At 38.5% G+C, this 17,762-nt stretch overlaps 4 protein-coding genes across 4 annotated transcripts; 3 read left to right on the top strand and 1 right to left on the bottom strand.

Annotated features, from left to right (window-relative positions):
• The first annotated feature begins 1,001 nt into the window (after window positions 1–1,001).
• Window positions 1,002–1,840, top strand: LOC137912954 (hemoglobin embryonic subunit alpha-like). Its single transcript, XM_068757084.1, has 3 exons — window positions 1,002–1,115; window positions 1,230–1,437; window positions 1,636–1,840. The coding sequence occupies exons 1-3, from the start codon at window positions 1,018–1,020 to the stop codon at window positions 1,762–1,764; spliced, it is 435 nt and encodes a 144-aa protein (XP_068613185.1). The 5' UTR covers window positions 1,002–1,017; the 3' UTR covers window positions 1,765–1,840.
• Window positions 1,841–2,900: 1,060 nt separating this feature from the next.
• On the bottom strand, window positions 2,901–3,702 carry LOC137912946 (hemoglobin subunit beta-like). Its single transcript, XM_068757075.1, has 3 exons — window positions 3,570–3,702; window positions 3,234–3,456; window positions 2,901–3,131 (listed from the first exon to the last, which is right to left on the bottom strand). Exons 1-3 carry the CDS (start codon window positions 3,659–3,661, stop codon window positions 3,003–3,005), a joined length of 444 nt encoding a protein of 147 aa, XP_068613176.1. The 5' UTR covers window positions 3,662–3,702; the 3' UTR covers window positions 2,901–3,002.
• Window positions 3,703–5,907: 2,205 nt separating this feature from the next.
• LOC137912957 (hemoglobin embryonic subunit alpha-like) lies at window positions 5,908–6,753 on the top strand. Its single transcript, XM_068757088.1, has 3 exons — window positions 5,908–6,023; window positions 6,143–6,350; window positions 6,549–6,753. The coding sequence occupies exons 1-3, from the start codon at window positions 5,926–5,928 to the stop codon at window positions 6,675–6,677; spliced, it is 435 nt and encodes a 144-aa protein (XP_068613189.1). The 5' UTR covers window positions 5,908–5,925; the 3' UTR covers window positions 6,678–6,753.
• Window positions 6,754–7,774: 1,021 nt separating this feature from the next.
• On the top strand, window positions 7,775–16,697 carry LOC137912953 (GATOR1 complex protein NPRL3-like). Its single transcript, XM_068757083.1, has 13 exons — window positions 7,775–7,967; window positions 8,192–8,261; window positions 10,075–10,207; window positions 10,484–10,558; window positions 11,305–11,458; window positions 11,593–11,674; window positions 12,299–12,436; window positions 13,694–13,850; window positions 14,065–14,171; window positions 14,380–14,509; window positions 15,001–15,190; window positions 15,276–15,468; window positions 15,909–16,697. The coding sequence occupies exons 1-13, from the start codon at window positions 7,775–7,777 to the stop codon at window positions 16,072–16,074; spliced, it is 1,788 nt and encodes a 595-aa protein (XP_068613184.1). The 3' UTR covers window positions 16,075–16,697.
• The last annotated feature ends 1,065 nt before the right edge of the window (window positions 16,698–17,762 follow it).

Raw genomic sequence — 17,762 nt, 5'->3', positions numbered from 1 at the left:
CTGAATCAAAGTTAGGAGGTCTACTTCACACATACACATACACATTTTTTATGCTGTATCATCACTGCTACTTTCTAAAAAATATCTTTATCTCCTTCTTAGCATATCCACCCTGAAGGCACCAGGCCTTCCCTCAGATAAGCACATAAATATCATAGAAAACTTCACCTTATATGACTCCAGCCTTCACATTTGCCTCAACTGAAAGATAACAACATCAAAATACTGCACAGCCTCGATTTCACATCGAAACGCCTAACTGTTATAGTTCAGAGGTTAAGAGCCGATCTTTTCATCCCAATCTGTGATTCAAATTTCCCTTTGTTGTAAATTTGGAAGAAATTCAAAGAAATAAATATGTACTAAATGACAGATAAGTCTATAAAAAAAAACTGCTGAAACAAATTTATGAGATCTACTTCAATGTTTTTTCCATGCTGTATCATCGCGAGTGCTTTCTAAAAAATATATTTGTCTCTCCCGAGCGTATCCACCCTGCAGGGCACTATGCCCTGTCACACAGCTAAGCCCACCTGCCCAGGTGGTCTTAGTATCCAAACACACAAACATTGCTGACAACAAACAAATGTGGAAAAAATGCAGAAATATTTGATTTCAATGAGAGTAAAGTCAGACATCGATCAGCGCACCATCCTGCAACTTTAATTAACAAAATTGTGACCCTTTAGGTTGCGATAATGAGGCTAGAGAATACAAAGCAGAAGACGAAAGTAGAGAGTTGGTCACATTTTAATTTCAGTTTTGATAGAGCCCTCCCCAACCTGACTATTCTAGATTTATTAATATTGAACGTGTCACACATTGATCAAATTGCACCAATGTCAATCAATAAGTTACTTTCCTGGACCCGAGCAAAGTTAAGTGTGTCTGATCTTTGGGCACGCCCTCTGCAGCCTATCTTGTAGGCTGCAGAGGGCGTGCCCGTGATCTGTTTAAACCATAAAACCCCATGGGTTTCTGCTCAACTGTGCATTGAGGCAAAAACTCAAAGACAAGATGACCAGTCTCACTAAAAAAGACAAGGATGCCGTCAGAGCTTTCTGGAGCAAGGTGGCAGGAAAGTCGGAAGACATCGGTGCCGATGCAGTGTGCAGGTAATTCTGAGAAAATACCACTGATGTTGGCCTAATCTGGTCCAGCAATGATTCATGTAGAGATTATTACTGTTATTATTAGAGTTTTTAGTATTGTTACTGTTGTTATTGCAGGATGCTGACTGTGTACCCGCAAACAAAGACTTACTTTGACCACTGGAAGGATAAAAGCCCAAACTCTGCCTCTGCCAAGAAGCACGGAGTTACTGTGATGAGTGGCGTTGCAGAGGCTGTGGTCCAAATCGAAGACATGAAAGCAGGTCTCCAGAGCCTCAGTGAGCTGCATGCCTTCACTCTGCGTGTGGACCCCGCTAACTTCAAGGTACAGAACCAGTGTGACTGAAGAATGCTAATACATATGATGCTTTCTCGGAGCTCCATCTATTGGTGCCATTTAGAAGAAGAAGAAGAAGAAGAATCTTTATTGTTGTTATTGCCATGCATGAATATTAAAGGAACTGTCTGATGGATGGAGAGCTAAAAGCCTTTAAATGTAACATCTGTTTGTCTTCTTTCACAGATCCTCTCTCACTGCATCCTCGTGGTCATGGCCATCATGTTCCCCAATGACTTCACCCCTCAGGTCCATGTGGCCATGGACAAGTTCCTGGCTTCTCTGGCTCTGTGCCTGTCTGAGAAATACAGATAAACTGCAGCAGAAGATGATGGAAACTGCAGTATTCACTTGCAATGCAGAATGATTAATAAATGCATGAAAGCAAAAATGAGAAGTTGTTTTTTTCTTTTCCTGTTGCTTTTTTGTCAAAAGTTACAATTTTGCGATAAACAGAATTCCAAATAACAGTCAAATTTTACACTTAGCATTCCACCTGCAGCATTGATTTTATTAGCAAATTTAGAACAGCATTTAAAGTATTTTATTTTAGTGAAGGCCAGCATGTCAGGTAAAACATATATTTTGCTCCAGTGCCTCAAATTGTCGACATTTTCAAAGCTTTTTTTCATTTTTTGATAGACTTTTGAAATGAAATAATTTATTGTTTTATTTACAAAATGATCATGAGAGTATTCCAAAGACAAATTTATCAATAGTTGCAAACCGGCACTTTCCATTGAAACAAAAATAAGCTACATACATTAGAAAACATTAAATGCTGTCTGTTTTTACAAATCTAAAATATCAACTAATTCATTGTTTATTAATTAATGACTAATAAATCTCATCGTTGTATTAGGCTATATTTTCTTCTTTATCATCTTATTATTACTGAATAAATAATGTTGATCATCAAGCAGGATGCTATACTTTGAGTGAAACACTTAGAAATATAGCCTGTAGCTGAATAATGTATTTCTTTAATTTTGTTTCTCTCCATGTCTTCCATAAAAAATAGTCACGTTATGAACATTCAAAGGAAAAATCATACAAAATGCAGAGACGTTAATCTGTTAATGCGACTCTAATGGTGACATTGTTTAATATTGTTGGAATTTATCATGTTTATTTATTTCTATCACATTCAGACAGATCTTTAGATTTTTCACCTTTAATAACTTGTTTAAGATAATGCATCCACTTTTACCACATTTGAACATTATTGTTCCTCATGCATCTAAATATTATTTATGGGTATTTGTTAACCCATATTTTTTATACTCAGGTCCATCAATTTTCATGTTATTTAAGGTTTATTGTCTACTGCTTTTCACCTGGAGAATATTTGTAATTTTTTCAGCAGCGTTTTTAGATCATGTGTCTGAACATCACTCTAGAATATTCTTTTGCATCTCAAATGCATTATTTCATGTTCTTTTGGTAATTACTGACAAGCACTCTGTTTAATATGCTGATTGTTTATTTGTTTTAGAGACCATGATAACAAGCTTTTGAGGAAATGAGAAACGTGATGGTTCTCTGTTGCAGCTCTAATGGTACTGTCTTCCCAGGGCGGACACCACCACAGCCATGAACTTCTGGAAAGTTGCCTGGACTTCACCGGTGAAGGATTTACCCATCTTTGAAGCAATCACGATGGTCAGACAATCAGACAGCAGCTGCAACACAAGAATCAGAAAACATTAGCACAAATATTTGAACATTTAGGGGCTTCCAGAACAATCATAGAATAGTTTAATAACACAATTCATCCAATTTACCCTGAAATTGTCAGGATCCACATGCAGTTTGTCAGAGTGCAGCTCACTCAGCTCAGCATAGGTGTTCTTGATGTCGTCCATGTTCTTCACTGCCCGGTCCAGACCGCGGAGAATAGTAATTCCATGATTTGCAATCTTTGGATTTGTTGTGATGGCAGTGGCATTGTAGAGGTTTCCAAAGTTGCCAAAATACCTCTGAGTCCACGGGTAGACAATCAGACACCTGAGGAAAATGTGGAAACATACATGCTCCAAAGTCAGATGAAGTAACTTTAAGTCTCCATAATCCTGATAATCAGTGGTTGATATTAATGCAACAAAGAATGCATGCCTCACCTGGCGAGACACGCAGGTCCCACTTCTTCATAGTTCATGTTGGCGAAGATTTCCTGGATGGTGGCACGCTCAATGTCTGTCCATTCAACCATTTTGCTGGCTTTAGACTTTCCTGTTCAAGTCTGGAAATGTGTTCGTTGGTACCAGATGCAACTTTTAAAGCAGTCCTGCTCTCCGCCCAGAAGCATGTGACAGGTTTGGGCGTTGACTGAACCTGGTGTGTTGGAGACAAGACTAGACACTTTGGTGTATCTGATTTGAAGAAACCTCTAGGGTGCAGGAAAAAGTCTTCAAGCTTTTCTTACAAGTGCAGTTGATTGTATTCTATACAGAGATTAAATTAGACTGTGATGAATTGTGAATTTCCACAAAACTATCTCTGTCCCGAACGTCAGCACACAGGAAATGAGGTTGTCCTAAATAATGCTGCGCATCAATAAGCTACAATAATTTTGTGTAGCGTGACAGAATGAGTGTCATCACATGTTTCTGTCTCAAAATCAGGGAACTTACAGTAACTATTCTAAATAGGGTTAAATTAAATGAAATGGAGCATCTTGAAGACAGCTGGGAGGCAGAATTTATCAAAAAATAGTGCAGACTGTAATCTAACTACAAAATTCCTTAATATAAGAAAACATGCATTGAATGCCTCATCACTACTTTTTGCTATTGAGTATAGACTGTTGCACCTATAATGTTTCCTGTTGTTCAGATGCTTGCTCATAAATGTGACGTCACTTTCTAGGACAGATAATTCCATTTTTTTTTAACACATCTGAATGAAAGTGACAAGGCTTTACATTAGACATACAAATATTTTCCGTGCTCTATCAGCACTGCTGCTTTCTAAAACATATCTTGTTCCCCTTTGAGCGTATCCACCCTGAAGGCACCAGACCTTCCCTCTGATAAGCCAAGTAGTATCGCAGAAAAATTCACCATAGTTGACCCCAGTCGTAACTCGTAAGTCACCCAAAGATGAATTGAAACTGATTTTTATGAGTAAATATATTATAAATTTCACACAGCTCTCAGCTAAAATGATCAACAGAAATATGAACAATTATATTTCTTGATGTGCCTTTAAATTTAAACAGTACTCATTAGCCAGCAATGGTGGACCATATCAAAGATAGAGGATCTGTAGCTTTTTTTTTTTTTTTCAGAAATAGTGTGAACGATAGTCTAAATGCAAAATTCCTTCATAAATGAAAACATGCAGTGAAGGCCTTCATTGCTATTTTACGACTGAATATAGACTGTTGCACCCATAATGCATTCTATTGTTCAGAAGCTTGCGTATAAATGTGATGTCACTGTACTGATCTGTTAATACTTTAATTCAATAAATATGTAGAAAAAAGGCAGGTCAGTCGAAACAAATGGCTGAATCAAAGTTAGGAGGTCTACTTCACACATACACATACACATTTTTATGCTGTATCATCACTTTCTAAAAAATATCTTTATCTCCTTCTTAGCGTATCCACCCTGAAGGCACCAGGCCTTCCCTCAGATAAGCACATAAATATCATAGAAAACTTCACCTTATATGACTCCAGTCTTCACATTTGCCTCAACTGAAAGATAACAACATCAAAATACTGCACAGCCTCGATTTCACATCAAAACGCCTAACTGTTATAGTTCAGAGGTTAAGAGCCGATCTTTTCATCCCAATCTGTGATTCAAATTTCCCTTTGTTGTAAATTTGCAGGAAATTAAAATAAATATGTACTAAATGACAGATAAGTCCATAAAAAAACTGCTGAAACAAATTTAGGAGATCTAATTCACACATACAAATGTTGTTTTCATGCTGTATCATCGCTACTGCTTTCTAAAAAATATATTTGTCTCCCCTGCTTTCCACCTGCCCAGGTGGTCTTAGTATCCAAACACACAAACATTGCTGACAACAAACAAATGTGGAAAAAATGCAAAAATATTTGATTTCAATGAGAGTAAAGTCAGACATTGATCAGCGCACCATCCTGCAACTTTAATTAACAAAATTGTGACCCTTTAGGTTGCGATAATGAAGTTAGAAAAGAAAAAGCAGAAGACGAAAGTAGAGAGTTGGTCACATTTTCATTTCAGTTTCGATAGAGCCCTCCCCAACCTGACTATTCTACATTTATTAATATTGACCGTGTCAGTCATTTATCGAATTGCACCAATGTCAATAAGTTACTTTCCTGGACCCGAGCAAAGTTAAGTGTGTCTGATCTTTGGGCACGCCCTCTGCAGCCTATCTTGTAGGCTGCAGAGGGCGTGCCCGTGATCTGTTTAAACCATAAAACCCCATGTGTTCCTGCTCAGCTGTACATTCAGTCACAAACACAAAGACAAGATGACCAGTCTCACTAAAAAAGACAAGGATGCCGTCAGAGCTTTCTGGAGCAGGGTGGCAGGAAAGTCGGCAGACATTGGTGCCGATGCAGTGTGCAGGTAATTCTGAGAAAATACCACTGATGTTGGCCTAATCTGTTCCAGCAATGATTCATGTAGAAATTATTATTGTTATTATTAGAGTTTTTAGTATTGTTATGTTATTGTTGTTATTGCAGGATGCTGACTGTGTACCCGCAAACAAAGACTTACTTCGACCACTGGAAGGATAAAAGCCCAAACTCTGCCTCTGCCAAGAACCACGGAGTTACTGTGATGAGTGGCGTTGCAGAGGCTGTGGCCCAAATCGATGACATGAAAGCAGGTCTCCAGAGCCTCAGTGAGCTGCATGCCTTCACTCTGCGTGTGGATCCCGCTAACTTCAAGGTACAGAACCAGTGTGACTGAAGAATGCTAATACATATGATGCTTCCTCGGAGCTCCATCTATTGGTGCCATTTAGAAGAAGAAGCAGAAGAAGAATCTTTATTGTTGTTATTGCCATGCATGAATATTAAAGGAACTGTCTGATGGATGGAGAGCTAAAAGCCTTTAAATGTAACATCTGTTTGTCTTCTTTCACAGATCCTCTCTCACTGCATGCTCGTGGTCATGGCCATCATGTTCCCCAACGACTTCACCCCTCAGGTCCATGTGGCCATGGACAAGTTCCTGGCTTCTCTGGCTCTGTGCCTGTCTGAGAAATACAGATAAACTGCAGCAGAAGATGATGGAAACTGCAGTATTCACTTGCAATGCAGAATGATTAATAAATGCATAAAAGCAAAAATGAGAAGTTGTTTTTTCTTTTCCTGTTGCCTTTTTGGCAAAAGTTACAATTTTGCGATGAATAGAATTCTAAATAACAGTCCAGAGCGTGGAGGATAGTTTTTGAATGTTTTGCTATCATTGGATTTGTTGTGATGATCTGATTAATATTTTGTTAGACAAGCTCAGAGAGACAGGAAGATCAGATATTCGGTTAAGATTCTCCAGGATACTTGCAGAAGATGGTGTCTGGCTCTGTATCATGTTTGCAGCAGGTCATAGCAGGATAAAGGTTTACAAAGTGCTGGATATATGTAATCATTTTAAGATTGCAATGTTTTATTTTGGGACAATACTGATCACTGAGCTCTTTAAAACGTGCATGTGTGATCTGATTATTGCAAGGATCAGATAAATAAGATATCTTGAGAATAAACATGATACATAAGTGGGTAGGAATAATTTGACACATTTTTAGTTTCGTTTTTTTTTTCAAATCCACAATACTTATTCAACAGAGAAGCATTATTTGCCATTGATTTTTTTTTTCTACATCCAACTCTCACAAAAAAAAGTCAGGCTGATTAAAAAGCAAACGGAGCAGAGAAGCTGCCCTTTCTGCTGCTTCAATGGGCCGTTCCTCTGTTTATTCTATATTTATTAATTTTTAACGTGTCGTGTATTATTGAATTACACCTAAGTCGAGAAATAACTTTTTTTGTACTCAGGTAACGTAAATTAAATCCACTTTGATGCCTTGCCGCCTGTACTTGAAGAAGTGGGAATCTTATACCCGAGTCTCGTTTCCAACCGAACCGTTTTCAAAGTGACACAAAACAATCGCGTGGATGGATATTTATGCTACAGTATAGCAACGACTGAGTAGGCCTCAATTCAGAACCTGTGGGGGACTTTTTTGTTTGTTTTTTTGTTTATATCGTAGCTTTACATGGAACGATCTAACTTCATCTGTCAGGACACATAGCTCGCGACAGACTTCTCTGTGTCGCAGCTAACGTAAAGTTAGCGAGAATGCTAGTATTATGTTCAACCCATTAGCCGGGTTACCTGACGACCGACAATCCATGTACAGTCAGTCACAAAGTAGCGGGTTTAAGAGTGGCGATAAAACAAGCCCAATCAGCGTCATACTGGTTAGTTCTGGGAGTCGAGGAAACAAACTGCTTTTTAGATACCCTTTCCAAAGAGTGCCAGAATGCCCGTCATCTCTTTCAGGTAAGGCAATAGTTAGCATTATTTTTTATTTTTGACCAGTGAGTCACAGTTTCGTTTCTCTTCAGTCACGAAATATCAGATGATTTCTAGATTTACTTTGTTACTGGAAAACATCAATGATCAAACCAGTTGCAAATTAGCGGATGCCTTAATTGGGTTAAAAATGACGTGATTTATTGATTTCAATAATCATGTGAACTACCAGTATTCTTTCTGTTTACAAGCAAAACAACGGAGTCCATATGCTCTGAATACAACCGGGGATGGTCCTGAGGATCAGGATGGTGATTCAAGGTATTTTCGTTCCTCATTTCTGGGCTTAGAAACTTATTGCAGGGATATTAACAGCAAATTTTGAGATCTGCACTGTAATTATGCATTATGACCAATTGAACAATCAGCAATAACCATGGCTGAGGTTGCATGAAGAAACTGTGCAAACCGCTTTAACTCTTCCCTGTTCGTACACTAAACCATGTTGATATCTGTTTGTAAAAAACACACAATAACAAGCCGAGAACCATTATTTCTCATCTCTTGTTTTCCAAAAACGTTTCCTTTTACCACACTCTAAGGATGCTAATGTCGATCAGTTTAAAAATTTACTTTGGTAACGGGGTTGTGATAATTTATACTCTTGCAATTTTTTTCAGACAGGAGTTTATAATATTTAAGAAGAAGAAGCAGTAGCTTTATTTGCCATTACTGTATACAACAAGGTTACGAGTGTAAAGTTAGCCCTGAGCCGCTGCAACCTGGCCGACAAAGCCTAATGTTCCTGTTTTGTTTTTGATGGGCAACTAGAGTATCTGGTGAAAAATCCATTCATACATGGAGAGAACATGCAAACTCTATACAGAAAGGCCATGTTAGGGATGCCGGGATTTGAACCCGTGACCACCTAGTTGTGAGGCAACAGTGCCAACCACTGTGTCACCATGATTTTAACCATAAATAGGGATTAATCAACTGTACTTTATTCATGGTCTTAGTTAATATAATATAAGTTATATATATGACCTGACAATCTTGGTATGAAAGCCTTGGCTTTTGAAAGTCATCTTAAAAATCATCTACTCTATTACTGTCTTACTCCATAAAATAGATTTTTAGATCTTTTGACGAAGGAAGACTTTACTAAAATGTAAATTCATATATTGTCATTAATTCCAAATAGGTGGCTTATTCAGTTAGATCAGGTGTGCAGTTCGACAAGCAGACCAACATTTTCACATCACACTGTCACCCGTTTGTTCAGATTGTGTGTTGTATTTTTCTTTTGTTTGCTTTATTTATTCTTTTTATGGCCCAATTCCCATTTCAGAGAACATTCTCCACTAACTGACGAACAGTTGGTAGCAGGGTAAGACCAAATCATTCTAAACCACCTTTCCTTTGCTTAGATCACCCATGTCCATTGTCAATATCCTTCTTTCCTATTTCGTGTCCTATATGGAACTCCACCTCCAGTCTCAGTAAAGTCCTGTTTAATTATAAGGAATGGATCCAGTCGGTTAGTGCTATGGTTAATTATGGGTTTCAATTTTGCTCAGTTCTTTACTGTACACCTTTTATGGCAAAGTTTGAATTCAAACCATAATTAATTTTAATTGCCATTGATTATATCCTGTAACATGAAGAAAATGCTGATCACTACTGCAACAACTTGTGTTTGTGGGATTAATCTATAGTGTGTTTATTTTATAATATTTTTTGGGAAGATAATGGCTTCATCTTCATCCAATTGCTTTGAGTCACTGAAATAAAACCAGCACCACCAGTCTATCACGTTCTTTATTTATTTATTTATTTATTTGAAAGGATGAAACCATCTCGTTTATGCAAATGGAGACATCACTGGTTCAGCAAGGAGGTCTCTTCCTCTTCTTTTTCCTCTAGTAGCCACACAGGTTTTTGATGTACTGTGATTATTTTATAATATTGCAGGCAGATGTATCTGATTGATGTAACCACTGTTCAAGACAGGAATGTCAAAATTTAAATTTCAGCTAATTTACACACTCTTTACTTGTCTCAGGTGTCAATTCTGTCGCTTTTAATCCCAACCAGTGCACTTTTCTTATTGAGTCTGTTCTTCCTTCTAAAGGTTCTCTGACATCATTCTCTCCACCATCCTGGCCACAAAATCTGATATGTGTGGAAAAAAGTTTGAAATGAAGATAGACAATGTTCGATTTGTGGGTCACCCGACTCTGCTCCAGCACCCTCCTGTCATACAGGCACGTAAAAAATGGTTGCTACTAAAAACAGCTGAAGTCATGCTTGGTTAGAAATTAAATTAATTATTGAATTCTTTATCATTATATTATGTTTTAGGTTTTCTGTCTGACTCTACTTAATAGGGCCAGTTTTTAATCAATGTGACCTTCAAAAAAGATTTTATATTATTAATTTTCTACTGCATTTTTCTGTTCTGCGGGTCACGGGAGTTGCTGGAGCCTATCCCAGCTTGCTCATATTAAAAATCACTGAAAACAAATCTTCTTTCTCTGTAGGTTTCAAAGACTGATCCTTCACCTAAGAGAGAAATGCCTACGATGATCTTGTTTAATGTGGTGTTTGCTCTAAGGGTATGAAAAAAAAAACTTCTCAGTCACATTTTAATTGGGCATCTTTACTGTTTGCTTTTTACTAATTTAAGAAATTATGAATTTAAATTAATTTAATTTATAGATGTTTATTTAAATTATGTGGACTATATACACATTATCCAAATACGTTTAATTTTGATAGCAAAGTCAGATGACTGTGGGTGATGTGTGTTAATCTGCTTCATGATAATATTCCACTATACACTATCTGAAATATCTGGAAACTCTGAGGGTGGAGGGGCAAATTTATAATGCTTAGTCATGCTGTGCAGGCTATTCCTACCCATGCTGAGTCACACCCAGTTTCTTTCCCACTATGATGAGGTAGAAAATGCTCACTCATATTCTGTTTTTGTCTACCAAGGAACTGAGTTATCTGTAGCCTGGAAATTTCCTCAACAGTAACAGTCAAAATTGAGTGACTATTTTTAACATACAATCTCTGGGCAGATATGATTCGAACCCGGTACCATCTTGGTATAAGGTGACAGCACTAACCACTCCGCCATCGTTCCGCCGGCTAATCACGTATCATGTTTTAAAACATAAAAACGACAAGCATCCTGTATTAAGTATGTATTTTAAATATTTGGTGTATAATTCAAATTATATGTCTAAAGTTTGTTACTGGCTAAAATCTTTATCTCTAAAAGAATTACATTTATGGAATAAAAACTCACATAACAATGATTGTTAAACGACACTGTTTAACTTGGTCTCGACAGGCAAATGCTGACCCGTCTGTCATCAGCTGCATGCATAACCTGTCACGCCGCATCGCAATAGCCCTGCAGCACGAGGAGCAGCGCTGCCAGTACCTGACTAGAGAGGCCAAACTGATGCTGGCTTTCCAGGAGGAAATTACTACCATGACTGAGAGTGAGATAAAAACTAGCAATTTAAAGCTCTGTTCCATTCTCTAGATTTTGAGCACACAACATTATTAATTTGAGCTGTAGCCCAGATATTAAAATACAGTATATATTATATGTTTCTGTTTTTCCTCATCTAAGCTGATGGAAGCCCCCAGTCCCCATTTAGACAAATTCTTCCCAAATGTAAGCTGGCCAGAGACCTGAAGGAGGCGTATGACAGGTATGTGATGAAACACATATTACTTAGTTATTTTTGTTTTCTTATTTCCTTATTTTTATACCATTGTCATAAAAATGAGCAGGAATATGGGCTTTATAGTGTTCATCTGTCTGTGCATAACTGTTTTATGTATCTCACAAGATGTACACACGGAGTTTCACCAGTTCCTACACATTTATTAAGCATGATATGTAGTTGCACCTTTCAAACCTTGTTTTTTGAGTTTATCATGTTCTCCATAGGATAAAACTGAGCATTATACAGGGGGTCGTCGACTTGCGACCTATGCGACTCGCGACAGTTCGACTTTACGGTCGCACCGGTCTGTTGTTTTATTTGTCTGTTTACAACGTGTTTTTATGACATACCGGAAAGCGAGCGAGCGAAGATGAAATTGTCTCTTTCTGCTCCTCATTTACAGTATAATGTCGTAGCATAATATACTTACGATAATTTAACATGGGGTGACTTATGACCGTGTCGGCAAACAACAAAACCCTCGGAACCAATTGTGTACCCTGTGCAGCCTGCTAACGAAAAGATGGAGGATATATTATCTTCAAACGCTTTGTGTTTTGCTATGCTCACTTGATTATGTTCCTTCAGCTGATGTTGTTCTTGCAGCCTTTGCACAACTGGTGTGGTGCGACTTCATATTAACAACTGGCTCGAGGTGAGCTTCTGTTTACCACACAAGATCCACAGGATTGGTGGCAACTATATTCCCCCCGAGGCATTAGAGCGTAGCCTCAAGGCTATAAGGTGTGTATTTTGTTTTTAAGTAAGGTTATTGTTTTGTTTTTTTGTATGTTTTCATAAAAGTCTATTTTCATTGGCAGGATCCCTGAAATATAAGTTAATGAAGCAGATCATTCATACATAATGTACAAAGAAATGTACAACATTTACTATATGTCACGATAATTATCTTCTTTTTCTGAACACAAATGCAACACGTTTTCTAGCTAGATAATATAACATTTATTTTTGATTTATACTGAATGTAGGATTGTGAACTTTGCTCATCTGACTTACAAAAATGTAAACTGATGAACTAATAAGCCGAACACATGCACACTTATGTAAGTAAGCACAGATTATTATTATTATTATAGCATTATTGTATCACAGTTAAGACTGTATAGCACTTTAAAATCTCAGATCTCAAAAGGTGTCTAATCCCCTTCAGTTTGCTAAAACAAAGTAGAATTGTGTCTTTTTAATCTGATTCAGGCCTGCTTGTTCAGTGAGCTTCAGTATTTGAAGCGTGAGAGAAATCATGACGTTTTTTGTGGACCACACTGCCACCTACTGGTACCTCAGCAAACATACATCAGAGTTGTCATAAATAATTACCTCCGCCGATGTAATCCTCAGCGTTTGTTGGTCTGTCCGACTGTTAGCAAGATAACTCAAAAAGCTCTGGATGGATCTGGATGACATTTTCAGGATATATTGGGAATGTTACCAGGAACAGATGATTATGACAGATGATGGTGAAGATCCAGGAGAGATGCTGGATTCTGGATCGCTTTGGGATTTCAGCTAACATTGCAGTCAATGGAGCTTCAAGATTTGTTCCTCAATATTTCTGTTGATTATTGACCGATGTTTATGGATTTTGGCACAGTCATGTAGGGTGGGGGACCTCTATCATACTGCCTAATTTCATCCAGAATGGAGTCTGTACAAAAATATTTAATTTTAACATTGACTGATTCACTTACTTTTCATGGGTTGTGTATGACGATACCAAGAACAATTCGGAACCTTTTGATGATAGTCCAGATCACCATGTGGATGGTGTAAATCCCATTATGAGGGGAATGAGCTGCTTAATGAGCTTAAATCGAAAAGGCTGTAGAGGGAAAACATTTTATTTTTAGTTACTCAGTGATTTGTTTCCGTTGGATATACAATTCCGATGGAAATGTGCAGACTGTTCAATTAGTATTAAAGGAATGTGGTTTTATAAGTTCTACTGATTCACACACAGTCATATGTTGTTTCATCCTGCAGACCCTATCATGCTCTGTTACTGCTAGAAAGCGAGAAGGCACTGCTGAGCCAGCTACCTCTGGACTGCTCACCTGCCATGGTGCGCCTCATCAAAACCTGCTCAGCAGTGAAAAACCTGCAGCAACTTGCACAAGATGCTGACCTGGCCCTACTTCAGGTTCTTACCAAAGATTTTAGTTCCTTTTTATTGAATATTGAATATCAATTTAGAATTGCATACAACTGTAAAAACAATGTGAAATCAAATCAGAGACGACACAAATCTAAGAAGTACAATGTCTTCCTCCCTACCATTACATTTTTAATTTCAAAACATTTTGTTGTTCATCTTAATTTCATTAAAAAAAAAAAATCTTGCAAATAATTACTAGATATTTCAAATTGCTGCTCACTTGGTGTACTGGGGCAAAGCAATCATCATCTACCCCCTGTGTGAGAACAACGTCTATATGCTGTCTCCGCATGCCAACATCTGTCTGTGAGTGCTCATTTGGTGGAAACTACTTTGCTTTACGTACTTCTTACTTTAGAATAATGAACCATAATAATGGTAGAGCAGCCTTCTGTAGTTTGCATCATAAATAAAAAAAATATCTTCGTTATTGTTGTTAAATTCACAATTAAATAACACTGAAACACTTGCCATATCCTTTCCATAACAAAGTGTCCCATGTCATTTTGGATAGCTACTCGCCTTTTGCTGAGCAGTTTGCTCAACAGTTTCCTGGTCATGATCTGCCCTCCATGCTGGCTAAGTTCTCACTGCCTGTGTCACTGGCTGAGTTCAGAAACCCCCTGGAAGCTCCTGCACAGGAGGTAAATGACGGTACTCCTCCACCATACACACTACCGGTACATATATATGCCCCTGGGGTAATAAAGTCCTGAAATATGAATACTAAGAGTACAAACTTATGTTAGGACTGTGCAAATCGACATGCTTCCCCTGGTTTCTTGGTTATTTCTAAAGTTGGTGAAATAATCTGATTTATGTAGAACGCTGTTCTCAGGAAATATTCCAAAATATTTAGTAGCTGTAATTATGAAAGGAATATTTGTAGGAATACCTAGCTTTTACATTAAGACATTTATGTACAAATTATAAATAAGGTACATTTCCAGTACATTTTTAAAATATAGAACTATTACTGTTTCATCATAGATGCTAGAGTGTAAATGGTAAACGGACCAGCTAAATCTTTCAGGAGAAAATGTTTAGCGCCATGGCTCTCTTTTGTTTGTATATCTACATCACGTATGACCTAGGAGGGCCTGCCTCAATTGTATGTTGCTCTGCTCCTGACCAGATCCAGCTGATCCAGATGGTGGTGTGGATGCTCCAGCGCCGCCTGCTGATCCAGTTGCACACTTATGTCTGCTTGTTGGTACCGCCCAGTGAAGAGGAGCCTGGCGTGAGGGATGAAGACCCTCCTTTGGCTACCCGAGTCGGAGGCCGTAGTCTGAGCACCCCTAGTGCTCTCAGCTTCGGTTCCCCAAGTAAATATCCTCACTTGCCCCTCTCTCCAGTAACAAATAGCCACAGTAATAAATAGTGTTTGATCATCTGCCTCTTTTTATACAGCCAGTAGTGATGACATGACCCTCACCAGTCCCAGTATGGATAACTCCAGTGCAGAATTGCTGCCTGGTGGGGACTCTCTGCTCAACAAAAGGATGACGGAGACATTACTTGCCAGCCTGTCAGAGCATGACAGACGGGCTATTCTTAACATCCCTTCTGCACAAAATCAAGAGGATCTGCGGATGTTTGCCAGGTAATTAATCTTCCCCATAGTAGGAGCCTGGTGCACATTCTGTGCACTATTTAGGGGATTAAATATTTCTCAGCTCTCTATTACTCGCTTTAATGAGTCAGTTTAAAGGCATTTATAGGCCACACAGTTTTTGACAAACGTTGACATGTGTTAAAATCTTCAGCCATCAATTTCAAACAGTGGTACTACTAGGTCGTGAGATATAAACACTAATTGCCTATTTAGAGCTATGGTGACCAAATAGCCAGTATCAGGAAGTTAGGGTCACATTCTAAATTGTTAATTGCAAGAAAATAGGAAATTTCATTCAAAAGTTAGTCTTGAGAGTTTCTATAATTTTCCAGCTATTTGTTCTGCTTATATTGAAGACAGTACATTACTAATATATTTACTGTTCATGTTTAACCCATTTTTATGCCTGTCATGTTGACTGCTTCCAGGCTGCTTCATTATTTCCAGGGACATCACCATCTGGAAGAGATTATGTACAATGAGAACATGAGGCGCTCGCATCTCAAGACGTTGTTTGACAAGTTCCGCAGTGTTCTTGTGGTGACCAACCACGAGGATCCTATCATTTCAATCTTTCAATCACCCACGGAGTAGTGGCAAAGACACTGGATCAGCTGACAGGTGGAGAAGATGCCAGTTTGAGAGCATATAATAGGCTGCTGTGCTCACAGCTTAGTGCTGTATCTAACAGTCTTGTTTTAAAATGAACTTGTTTGCATGAATGTGCACAACTTCTTTTCCTCTTTATGAGCCAATGCTTGTTTACAATATTAAATTATTTTGTGCATACATTTAATCACTTGCGTATTTATTGGGGGGCTTGGGTGGAAGTAAAGTATCATCTGTTCTGACCGTAGCGGGGCACATGGAGAAATTATCCTTCCAGATGTCCAGCTCTCCTCCGGAATCCCAGAAGTGGGAAAAGAAAGACAGCATAACTGCAAACATCAGACGGGCTGTTCTTGCTTTGAGGAAAGACAAAAACCATTCCAGACATCTGTGAAATCACTGAGAGTGTTTCTCAAGTGTCTTTATTAAATCTAAACCCCCCAAAAAGATTGAAGCAAATAAAGGCCAGTCCCTGCAGTGAGAAACGATGTCTTGAATCCAGCCTGTAGCCCCATCCAACAAAGACTCCACCGCCCCTTCAACCTGCTGTTACTCTTATCCTCACAACATAGAACTCTTATTTAAGCGTCTCTCCTCGTCAAACCTGATGATACCGTTTTGTTTTTTGTTTTTTCATCTTTTGTTTTTTAATTTTTTTTAAATAAAATCGATTGTTGAAAAAATGGGCTGCTTTGTTGTGTATATTTTAGGATGGTGTTTAATCATGCCGCAGATTTTCCACCAGGGGGCGTCGTTCAAGTCTGTGACTGTCTCCAGAGTCCATTTCCTTTACGTTTGTGATTTGAAAGGAATATTCGCACAGTTTAGACATATACCTGCTGAGATAAATAACTCCGGGAGGGGGGGTGCATGGGGATGTACCAGGAACAGGAGATTGCATTTTGTTGGATCCCAGAAGAGATGATAGAGATGATGTGTACAAATGACGAAATGTTGTGGAGGTTGAATTCAACCTCCACAAGCTATGAGAATAGATCATTCTGATCTGAGAAAAACGACTGAGAGAAACTAATCAGGCTGCAGGTTCTCCACAAGGGGGCGCCGTTCAATCCGTGACTGTTTCTCCAGAATTTGGATCTGCACCGTCTAATTAGTGCTTTTATATTTGTGATTTTACTTTGAAAGGAATATTCACACATTTTAGAGATGACACCTGCTGAGGTGATTCTAATTTTATTCTGTAACCATGTTTTGTTTGTGTTTTAAAGAGTGTTACTTGTCGGTTAACAGCAGAAAATGCCTCGATTGCATGAGCAATTAGTTAAACCTGAGGTCTGTAGTCTCTAATACACACACATGTACCTTCTCACCTCCGGTGCTATTTTGTCCTGTCAGGAAGAACAAAAAAAACTAGAAAACGACAATCAGAGATTGCAGACCCTCGCCTCCAATACACTATTGGATCTTGTGAGACAGTAAACAGGGCTTCCGGATCAGAGGGGCCAAACCTGCTCTAGCTTGCTGCTCCGGAATGTACTACAAGACTCCTTCTGGACTCGGACAGACAAACAAACAAACAGACAGACAAACGCACCCAATTGCAATACCCTCGCCTCCTCTTCGGCGAGGGTAACAACCAGGTGACTGTGAATGGGGACGCCTCGCTGGCAGAGGAATTAAATCATTTCTTTGCCCGCTTTGAGGCTGACAGA

Source organism: Brachionichthys hirsutus, unplaced genomic scaffold (assembly GCF_040956055.1).
Source record: "Brachionichthys hirsutus isolate HB-005 unplaced genomic scaffold, CSIRO-AGI_Bhir_v1 contig_851, whole genome shotgun sequence".
Lineage (NCBI taxonomy): Eukaryota > Metazoa > Chordata > Actinopteri > Lophiiformes > Brachionichthyidae > Brachionichthys > Brachionichthys hirsutus.
Note: the sequence above shows the minus strand (reverse complement) of the source record. Positions and strands in the feature narration are given on the sequence as shown.

Coding starts and splice junctions, on each gene's coding strand:
- LOC137912946 (XM_068757075.1), bottom strand. CDS start 3,661: ATGGTTGAATGGACAGACATTGAGCGTGCCACCATCCAGGAAATCTTC. Junction 3,457..3,569: donor GGACCTGCGTGTCTCGCCAG/GTGAGGCATGCA, acceptor CATTTTCCTCAG/GTGTCTGATTGTCTACCCGT. Junction 3,132..3,233: donor TGGATCCTGACAATTTCAGG/GTAAATTGGATG, acceptor CTTGTGTTGCAG/CTGCTGTCTGATTGTCTGAC.
- LOC137912953 (XM_068757083.1), top strand. CDS start 7,775: ATGTTCAACCCATTAGCCGGGTTACCTGACGACCGACAATCCATGTAC. Junction 14,172..14,379: donor CCGCATGCCAACATCTGTCT/GTGAGTGCTCAT, acceptor CATTTTGGATAG/CTACTCGCCTTTTGCTGAGC. Junction 15,469..15,908: donor GATCTGCGGATGTTTGCCAG/GTAATTAATCTT, acceptor GACTGCTTCCAG/GCTGCTTCATTATTTCCAGG.
- LOC137912957 (XM_068757088.1), top strand. CDS start 5,926: ATGACCAGTCTCACTAAAAAAGACAAGGATGCCGTCAGAGCTTTCTGG. Junction 6,024..6,142: donor GGTGCCGATGCAGTGTGCAG/GTAATTCTGAGA, acceptor TTGTTATTGCAG/GATGCTGACTGTGTACCCGC. Junction 6,351..6,548: donor TGGATCCCGCTAACTTCAAG/GTACAGAACCAG, acceptor CTTCTTTCACAG/ATCCTCTCTCACTGCATGCT.
- LOC137912954 (XM_068757084.1), top strand. CDS start 1,018: ATGACCAGTCTCACTAAAAAAGACAAGGATGCCGTCAGAGCTTTCTGG. Junction 1,116..1,229: donor GGTGCCGATGCAGTGTGCAG/GTAATTCTGAGA, acceptor TTGTTATTGCAG/GATGCTGACTGTGTACCCGC. Junction 1,438..1,635: donor TGGACCCCGCTAACTTCAAG/GTACAGAACCAG, acceptor CTTCTTTCACAG/ATCCTCTCTCACTGCATCCT.